The 10428-nt window shown below is 27.9% G+C and overlaps 1 protein-coding gene across 2 annotated transcripts in view; it reads left to right on the top strand.

The window, feature by feature from the left end:
• The first annotated feature begins 1878 nt into the window (after positions 1–1878).
• LOC129968615 (6-phosphofructo-2-kinase/fructose-2,6-bisphosphatase-like) overlaps positions 1879–10428 on the top strand; it is a 67585-nt gene continuing 59035 nt past the window's right edge. The window contains exon 1 of one of the 2 annotated variants that reach the window (XM_056082686.1): positions 1879–2282. In XM_056082686.1, coding sequence (XP_055938661.1) covers positions 2231–2282 — 52 coding nt within the window. In that variant the 5' untranslated portion in view covers positions 1879–2230. The remainder of the gene's footprint in view (positions 2283–10428) is intronic. The other variant, XM_056082691.1, reaches the window with a different exon arrangement.

Below are 10428 nucleotides of genomic sequence, written 5' to 3'. Positions count from 1 at the left end.
AGATATACTAGTTGTATTAATTTTTACAGTCAAATAATATTTTTAAAATGAGATCGGTTTTTAATTACAAATTATTTCTTTAAATTATTAGAGTTTCAAAACGATTTGCAGTATTGAATTAGATGCATGAAAACATTTAATACCTCTTCATATGAAGATTTCAGAATTTTTAAAGATCTTCAGACAATAATCTCTAGAATGCTCCTTACAGAATTGAATTTTTGAAGGTAATTTTCTTAATCTATTTCCTATTTTTAAAAAAAAATAATAAGTGAGACAGAAGAAAAGCTACGTTGAGGAAATATGGAGACTTCCGTCACTTTCTCGTATACGAACAAATTGTGTCGCATTATGAATACAGAAAAAGAAAACTGAGAATCGATTTAAAGTGTCTCTTTTATCACTGATTAGCTCTAAAATTTGATACAGACCAACAGTATTTGTTGAGACTCTACCTGAATTTCATTTCATTCAGTCGTTTCTCCGCTAATAAGATTCAAAGATGTGGGATCGTAATGTGAAATAATCCACTCGTTATTAATCTGACTCCATTTTATTATCTATCTATCTATATACAATTCTATTTACATGCTATATATAATTTTAAAATGCTTGCTTTTTTAGTTGCCATATACAAAAACATACATTGGTTTCGCGCGCAGTTAATTCTGATTTTAGAGTTGTAAAAGCAAGTTATAACTCTAGTATGATTAAAGTTAAAATTAGTTTTTTAGCCAAAGGCGCTCGTAACAGTATTGATGACATGATCAAATACTAAATTTTTTTTTTGTTTAAGTTGTGGCGCTTCCGAGTGATCGATTTCTCACTTCTGCAAATAAATGTGCCGAGAGACAGTCAATCCTTTGACAGACTAGGTCAAAGTTTTAACAAATTTACAATTTTATCAATCTGCATGCAGTAATGTTGTAAAACTTTATATGCTTACTTCCATCCTTCTAATTCCTTCGCATGATCGTATTAAGAATTTGAATTATCGTATTTAAACCGACAGATACGAATGATTCCTACCGTGTTTTTCGGTCATAATTCTTGTCAAATGTTTTCGACAATTCCAATACTTTCTTTTCAAAAGTAAAAATTAAAAAAAAAAAAAAAAACACACACACACACACACATTCATCTTAAAAATATAAACCATTTATCTCCTTAATAATATTTTTTGCAGTTGTAAAATCCTTGATAGCACCTTTTACAACAGCACGAAAAATAAACTCTTAAAATTTAGTAGAAAGCTCACGAATTGGATTTTCCCCGTTATATTATCGATTTAAAGCTAATACTAATTTTAATTTTTGTATGCAAAGAATAATTGCTTATTTTCTTTTAATGCATATAGAATTATTCTGTTTCTCTTCTGCACAAGTCTTATCTTGTTCATAATTATCTATTGTAGGTTACCTGACGTTTCTAACAATGCTCTTTTTTTTTTTTTTTTTTTTTTTTTTTTTTTTTTTTTCGACAGCGTGACTTTAGAAATATACTTGCTGAATGAAACTGCCTTGTCACGAGACTCAAATAAAGTCGGAATGTACATAATTATCTGTTGTTTGGTTCCGCTTTTTGTTGTTGTTGTCATTTTTTAGATGTGCTGACCAGACTACAATAATAATAATAAAAAAAGACGTCAACGAATAGGTTTATATTAATGATCCCGCATTTCTGAGGTCATCGTTATAGAGTGAAAAGCTTGTCTAACGATAATTGAGGATTAGTTTTTTTATAAGTTTCTCTGAGAAACAAAAACAACCAATTCGTCTCTTTCGAAATGTTTTGTTTTTTTATAAGGCAAGCCATTAAAAGCGTATTACGATCAGCAGTTTGTAAGGATAACACGTGCTTCGAGGGCTCCTTTCCAGGATCTACGTAATACGCGTTTCAGTCATCAAGCGGTCAACTTGCCAAGAATTTCAAGGCAAAGAGTACGCACACCACTCTATAACCTTGAATGAGACCGCTTCCGCTCTTCAATCAGTAACGTGAAATTCTGAAATATTCTTGAGGTTTGAGAGAAAACGGAGAAACATATATATGACGCACTGAGTCCAATTAATTACAATTGGGGCTCATTAGTTTTTAAGTCATTTCTTTTCTTTTTTCTTTGAAGGCAATCTTACTGCTAAAAACAGCTTTGCTTTGGGACATTTCAAAGATCAGATTTTATTTAGAGTTCGGCAACACCGGCTAATAGTTCTTGTTTAGGTTGAGTGCGATGGCCGCACGCAAGAAATTCAGCAACGGAACAAAACCTTTTCCAATTCGAGGTAAGTACGTGCTTTTTTTATTCTAAATTATATTTCATTTGAAAAAATAAGTGTTTAATTTTTATTCCACGTGCATTTGATTATTGAACTTGTATTGTCTGTTTGTTCTTTGCCCAGACTTCATTCGTGAGACTTAATAAAGTTTGTTTCTATTTAAATTTCTCGAAATTAACTATAATAATTTTCGATGTTGCTGAAAATGATGGAATTGGAAAAAAGAGGGAAAGCAACTGAATTATTCTATATCAAAAAGTGAAAAGGGCCTTGGTCCTGGCTCCATTTTAAATTATTTAATTATGTATTAAGTGTGATGGAAGATGCGTATGAATTTTAGATAAAGAAATGATACCAATTACTTTATTTATGAAAACATGGAGTTTTCTAGATAGTGCGAATTCAACATTTCTTAAATATTGTGTGATTTTATACATGTTTTTGTTACGTGAATAACATTTTAGATTAATAAATTATTATTATGAAATATAACTGTATTTTTGCATGTTTTAGTGAATTATTTCTTTAAAAGGCATATGACAAATTATCATTCTTTATACAAATATTCCATACCATAGAGGAAAACAGTGAATATCAGTATGATTGCAATTACATCTGTACTGAAAAAAATATTTACAATTCTGATACACTGTTTGGGGGGAGGGATTCTGATTTCCTTGTTACATGTAGAAATTTTGTTTTGTTTTGTTTTATGTAGCTTCAAATCCTGTAGTGCAAGATTTATCATTGAAAATTATTACTCATTCAGACTTTGACAGCCTTAAAAGGGGAAAAAAAATGTATTTTTCTCTAAGAAAATTAGTCTTGAAATATATTTTAAAATATAACAAAAGTAGCATTTGATTGTTTGTTTATTAATTGTTACTGTAATATATTGTTTAGTCTTCATACGAAAATTAATATACATATATATAATATACACAAAATAAGTATGTGGAAACCAGATAAACTTTCTCTTTTCTTAAATCTAAGTTTAAAAAACAAGCCGGCAGATATATACATATTATGCTTCTTTGTGTGTAGGATATATTTCATATTGATAATTTTTACCAAACCATAATCTATAGTGTGGAATTTTATTCTTATAAATTCAAATTGCAAATAGAATTTTAATTTATGACTTTAGGATATATAAAGAATAAATTGTTGTATGTTTTTAAAATTTTTATTAGATAAGAATTGCTTTTACTAAAACAATGTCCTTTTATGAACAAAAATAAACTTTAAATACAGCACCTTTAGTCCATATAACTTGTATCCAGCATTTTGTTTATACTTGGCTTTATCAAATACATATAATTGTTTTTTGTTTTGTTTTCTTTTGTCTAGAAATTATAGTGCATTATCAACTTGAGCAATTTTCATATATCGTATCTAATAATTTTCATAAGACATTTTTAAGTAAAGGCAGTATCATTTTGATTTTTTTTGTTCTATTTGTTAGGGTAAATCAAGGAATCCAAAAAGTAATTGTAATTTTTAGATTTTTTTTATTGTAATTCAAGAATATAACATGTACATGTATTAAAAATTTAGGCCATACAGTAGAATTGGATACACGATGGTGAATGTTGCTAAGTTTTAACTTTTTTTAAGATAAGTTGTCAAATATGTTATTTTATAAAATGACTTGTTATATCATATATCTTGTTGCTGAATTTTATAGGAGAGTTAGAATTTTTTTTTGCCTTGGTGAGAAATCTGGTACTCGATTCTAAACTGTTTACCAAAATTTATAGTGGATATTTATTGATAAATTTTTTTCTAACAAAATGGAAGGGGAGATTTAATTTAATTTTATAATTATATTAATCATAGTGTATTTAACTTGATATAAAAATATGAAATCTATTGTTTAAGGTTCTTTGAGTTAAGCATTATTGGGTTAGTAAGCATATTAAACCAAATTCCTCTATTATTATAGAGTGCATGAATTCTGAAATAAATTGTTAGTTTTATGCAGTGAAACTTGTGTATATTTATAGCAATAAAAATAAATAATTGAATGATAATTAATATAAATAGCAATTTTAGCAAACTGATGTAATAGCAAAGTCATAAAAATTAGATGAATTTTCTTATGAATCATTATGTCCATTCCATGCTAAGCTTATGTCATGATTGAAATTGTTCTTAATAAATTATGTTTCGTATTTTTTAACGTAGGTTTTTTTTTTTTTTTGCACTAAGTTAAAAATTTTATATATTAATTGAATTACTGCTCGATTAAATTTTTGATGTTGAACTTTTCTGATATTTAAAAATTAGTATGTGGTATTTAAATGCAAATTTCATATTATCCTTGTATTCTATTTTGAATGAAATCTTACTTTTGCTTTGCACTTTTTCCAAAATTCATTTTTGTCTTATTCTTTTAAAATGGTCTTATTTTATTGATGTATTTGTGTAAGAAATATGGTACACTTCTCCTTTTTTTTTATTCTGATACTGTATATTAAATTTTATTATATACATACCATCCAAATAAAAGGGATTGAGAGATAATTGTATAAAAAAATCTGGGAAAAAATGCTAAAAATCTTTTTAACATTATAAAATTGTTAGTTCAGACGAAAGACTAAGCATAAAAGTTAGGAATAGAAAAATTAACACTTGCTTTTTAGTATAGTGGTGTAACCCTCCAACAGAATTTTTTCTTCTGCATATAGATAGTTGTAACTGTGTTATTCCTACTAAATGATTAGGATTTTGCTATCATTGTGAAGCTTGTCTCTCTTCTGGCAGTTAGTTTTCTTTCCTTTTTAATATTATCTTGCTCTATGAAAAAAGTAGATTGATTATTAATGAGGGAATACCAGAATAATAGCATCACAAATATTGTATTTCGTTCACTAAGTAAGAAAAGTACTTCCCTATTCTTTGTATGTAGCTACTACAGTTTTACATTTTGCTTTTAACTCCCAACTTTTTCAGTGTATAAATGTAGTAATTTAATTTTGCCTGCAACATTTAAACAATTCCAACAATTTATTATAAAGGGAAGACATGTTATAGAAGGTGAACTTTTTAAGTACACTCCTATACGATTTGTAATTTTAAATCTGAACATTTTTTAAACAAAATTGTGTGATAGAAATTTATTTGAGTTTTACTAAGAAATTATTTTTTTTATAAGCAACACAAATTTTATTGATTTTTTTTAATATTATTTTTGATCCTCTTGCTGTGCAGTCAGTTCCTTTTGTCTATCCACATATTCTTAATTTTGAAGTTTTTTTTAAAAGCATTTTTGATGATAAAAGACCAGTATTTCATGAAAACAATGTTTTTCATTTGAAAGTGCGTTGAAGTAAAAGTGCTTAAGTGCCTGGGGAAAAGTGTAAATAGTTTAAATGAATGTAAGGAATGTGGTAGACAAAATAATTAAATTTAATTTTGAGTGTAATTTTTAAATTTAATTTTATTAATTTTTTTGTTTTGTTAAACAGTTAAAAGCAAAGATGTAATAATTGATCTGTAGTGAATATATTTTAAATTATCTAAATTCAGTTAGAAAAAAAATAAGAGTTAAAAATCAACATTATGCATCTCATTTAGTATATCTATTGTATTTTGTCCTATTGTTGATTTGTACTTCCAAATTTAATTCCCAACTTTACTGCCAGTGTACATGGAATGATGTCTTCTCGTCTAAATTAAGAATTTGATTTGTCACCAGCTATTAACATAATTTCAAAATACATTAATTTTAATTAAATTATAGTGAATGACCATGATTGATTTACTGATGCTTCCTTTAAGTTTTCAGGCTATAGAGAAAATTCCTTATATTTGAGCATTAAGAATTTGTCAAATTATTAAGCATTATACCTCTCAGAATATCATTGTAGTATTTCAAAATAGCTAACCCTGTTCAGATATGAATCTTCTATTCAAATTCTTTGTTTTATGGTATTGGGAACATATTCCAGGTTTGCGACGTCACTGGAATTGGGGAAACACAGTGAATTTAAAAATCGTCTATAAAAACAGGGAAAGTTGATAATTTTTGTGAAAGCCGGGAAAAATACAGAGAATTTCTTAATTATTTTTTTCCCATTTAAAAAGTGCCAATCTCTAAAGATTACAAGAATGAAAGATCGTAGTCATAGTTTCCAAAAACTAAAACGGAACAATACCATTCGCTCTTGTGCAATACGAAAATTTGCCTGCTTTTTGCTCTCTTCATTTTTCTTTTTAAATCATTCCAGTTTCGATTTGCGAGACGGTTCTTTTTCCGTGCGATTCTCGAATTGAAAGCATGTGCGAGACCTCTGTAACTGGTGTGAAAGAATAGAATACATTTCTCTGCGAAAGCAGCGCGGTGATGTTTAGTCCATCATACATGAGTTTATTGAATGATTAGTCTATTATTTGAGAAACTGCAAGCTTATTCAAAATGGATTAGAGATTTAAAAAAAAAAAAAAAAAACATGAGAAATAATGCGAATACGAATTGGATGGATAAAAAAAATCAACCCTGATTTTGCTGAATGGGTGCGAGAAGTTTTGCAAAATTCATTTGTTACACGCTGCTTGATTTGTAAGAAGATAATAAACCTAAGTAATATGGAAAAATAGGCACTTACTGTTCGTTTCAGTGTTCTGAGACGACCACTTTCCGACGATTCTATCTCATTAAGGGGGGAGACGCTGAAGGATGAGCGCATTTCCGGAATTTTTCGTCATTCTTTGACCTTGATTTTCGCCCTATTAGATACTTTTTTTTTCTCAATTTATTTTCACGTGTATGTGAATATTGTGTCGTTTCTGTCCGTATTATTTTAATTCAGTCTGTGAGTAATCCGAGTTTATTTTACTGTTAAATGTAAACATCTCCACTTTTCATCTTTCCTCTCACCCCTATTTTCATATTTGTCTCATCTTTTCATGTGTTTTTATCTCTATACCCCTGATCTTGTTTTTTAATAAAAGAATGTTTTATAAACCTTTTTATAATTTTACCATTTGATTGGCGCAGCATAGCCAGGTATGGTTCTTGCGCCAGAAACCAACACAAACCAAACCTCACCCCTATTTTGATTAATTAAACCCGTTCTAACGCATGCGCAAAAGCTCGGAGGGTTTTAGAATTCGTTGTCAAACAATACTAGTTATGTTAAAAGAAGAAAACATACAAGACCTCTTGCCAGTACAAAGGAGTCATCATTGATGTTGGACTTGGTATCTAAAAAGAATACAGGAAAAGATGACATGTCAAATCCGAAAATGTCAAATATAATGTTCGAAAATAAACCTATTTCGAACTTTTTAGTTCAAGAACAATCATTTAAAGTTAGATTTTAATGGGCATTAAAAATTGTTACGTCACATTCGTCCTTTAATGCATTGAATGATATATCGGGAATATTTTCACATTATGTTCATATGAAAATGAAATAGGTGAAAATGTACATTAGGTCGTACAAAAATGTCGCACCTTATTTGGTAAGGTTTAACTCCATGAAATGGATGCCCAAATATATGAATTGGTAAAAATGAATAAATAATAATTAAAAATAAACCTTTAATATGCTATTATTTCGTATAATATTAGATTACCTACTTTCCTTGCTTTTTCCTCTCCTTAAAATCATTATTGCACATGAAATGCGTTGTGCTATTCTCACATTTCCTCGTACCTTGAATATACGTATAGGTAAGAAACAGGAGAAACACAGGATTTTTTTTTTTTTTTTCAAATTTCAGTGACAATCCTGATATTCTCATTTAACTGTATATAATGAATGATGCACTGTTGTTTTCACTTGATTCTATAGACTTGAGTTACTACTGAGTATAATCGAAAACAAATTATTTTTTCTTCTAAATTACGAATTTAACTAAATTTGTAAATTTATTCTGAATTTCAATTAGCCATAAATATTATTGAATGATTCGGAGTAAAATATTAATGTGAATAAAAAATCTCAGTCTAAAAAGATCGAAATTATGTATCAATTCTTTCCGAAACTCTGTAGTTATCTTAATTTATTGTTTAAACTGTTTATATGAATTGATTTTTTTTGTCTTATATTTTTTAAACTAATAGGTGGTCTCTCTAAATCAAGTACATTATATTGTTCCATTATCTATTGTTCATTGCAGTTCGTTTGTTTCCTTAGTGATTCTGTTAAAAGAAAAGATAGCTGTGAACAAACAATTTCAAGTCATGATAACAGTTTCATTTTATCATTGAACTAAAACAAGTTTGTATAAGTTGTCGTGAGGGTTATTTATAATAAACGTCCAACCCTTGGCATTCATTGACTAAAAAGGATAAAATAAAAGCAATTTCCAATATGGTTCCTAATGGTTATGGTATATATCCTTATGGTTCTATAAAAAAAAAAGTGTAAACTTTTAAATGTCAGATTTTTTTTTTTTTTTTACATGTGTGATTTGGAAATGTCTACAAGCACATCATAATTTTTCTTTAACTTAATTCCGATAAATTTGTTTTTCTTATTTATCTTCATTTGAAAATTGATCTAATTAAATATGTATTTGATTTTTTTTAATATGCTTAAGGTATCCGACTAGGTTGAAAACATGCTTTTTCCAGAAAAATGTGTTATTTTTTTATGATCTGAAAATAAAGTCCAAACATCGTAAACAGAGATTGTTTTTAATATATGTAAGATAGAACTATAGATACAGTAGTTTCAATTATATACAACAAATAAAAATGAAATCGAAAACGTACTTTTAACCGAAAGTGTTTTATTTTATTTTTACAGTAAAATTCTCCAATATTTTATATGTTTATATTAATTCTCTATCTACTCTACCTATGCTTATTTTTGGCATTTTTATTTAAAAAGCGTGAAAACTGCATTTTTTCCAGCGCATTTGGATGAACAAATTTGTGAATTCAATATCTAAACGTATTTTCTAAAGAATAAATATTTCAGTGTGATTTTTCACGGAAAGCATATCTCAAAATCAATTCAATAAAATTTCATGAAATTTGTTATGCTTATATCCAAAGCTTTGAGTGTGTGATAGACTGCGGATTTTCAGGAAGCTTTATTTAGACATGTTTGAAGACAATTTAATTTTGAAACATAGACAAATTTTGACAAAAAAATCATTAACGGCAACTTCACATCCTCATAAAATTTTTATTTATTAAAATAGTTATCTTGCGGTCTGTTACATTTTATGTCATTTGAGCTATATATAAGTGAAATAAAAATTAAGTATTTCCATTATTTTTGAACTTTACTTTGTTTTTCCTAGTATTGAAAATTTTGCTAAATTTTCGTTAAATAAAGTGATTTTTTTTTCCTTCCAAAAACTGAAGGCAATGAATGTTTTTTTTTTTTTTTTTTTTTTTTCTAATAGTGACTTTTCAAGTATGTTTTAGCTATTTGGTATAGTAAAAAAATGTTTATGTATCTTTTTTTTTTAATGCGCTTCCCGAACCTAGTCGGATACCTTAAGCAGTATAACACCAGCAAACCGAACTAAAGAGAAGAGCGGAAGCCATTTTGGATAAATATTTTTTTTTATTATCATGAATATTTATTACTATTTTGTTGTAATTATAATATGCGTTCTGAAATATTTTGAATATAAAAGAAATTCGATGCTCTTTGTAAGCTTGACTTAAATTTTTTAAAGTTAAAATTACTTTTTTAGAATTACAGTAGACGTATCAGTATTTATTTAGTAATAGTAGATAGCATATTAATTTTCACTCATCAGACATTGTAATTTTGCGGTTTCATGGGATTATTCAAATGCAATACTGTAATTTTTTTTTTTTTTTTTTTTTTTGAATTTACGATTGCATAGGATTTGGATTATCCAAAGTTCGGTTAACTATTCTACTGTATGTGTAAAATCCATCGTGTTTTCTTTATAATAAAATAACCGCATTAAATCGTGGCAGGTAGAATTTCCATACTGGAGAATCGTAGATTTTAGAAACGTTTACTTCGAAAATACAGCGTTCTTGCGTTTAGTCCGTCGATATCGACTGTTATTGGCTGGATGTGAATACTTGAAGGATAAGAATGTGCCAGCTGAGGAGCTGTCCTCGTCATTTGAATATCAGACCTATTTCAATACACAAACATATATATAATATGTACTTTTCAGAAATGGGACATTAATCCAGTTATGT

This window comes from Argiope bruennichi, chromosome 5 (assembly GCF_947563725.1).
Source record: "Argiope bruennichi chromosome 5, qqArgBrue1.1, whole genome shotgun sequence".
In the NCBI taxonomy this organism is placed as follows: Eukaryota; Metazoa; Arthropoda; class Arachnida; order Araneae; family Araneidae; genus Argiope; species Argiope bruennichi.
The sequence above is the reverse complement of the archived record's forward strand: the minus strand, read 5'-3'. Positions and strand labels throughout refer to the sequence as shown.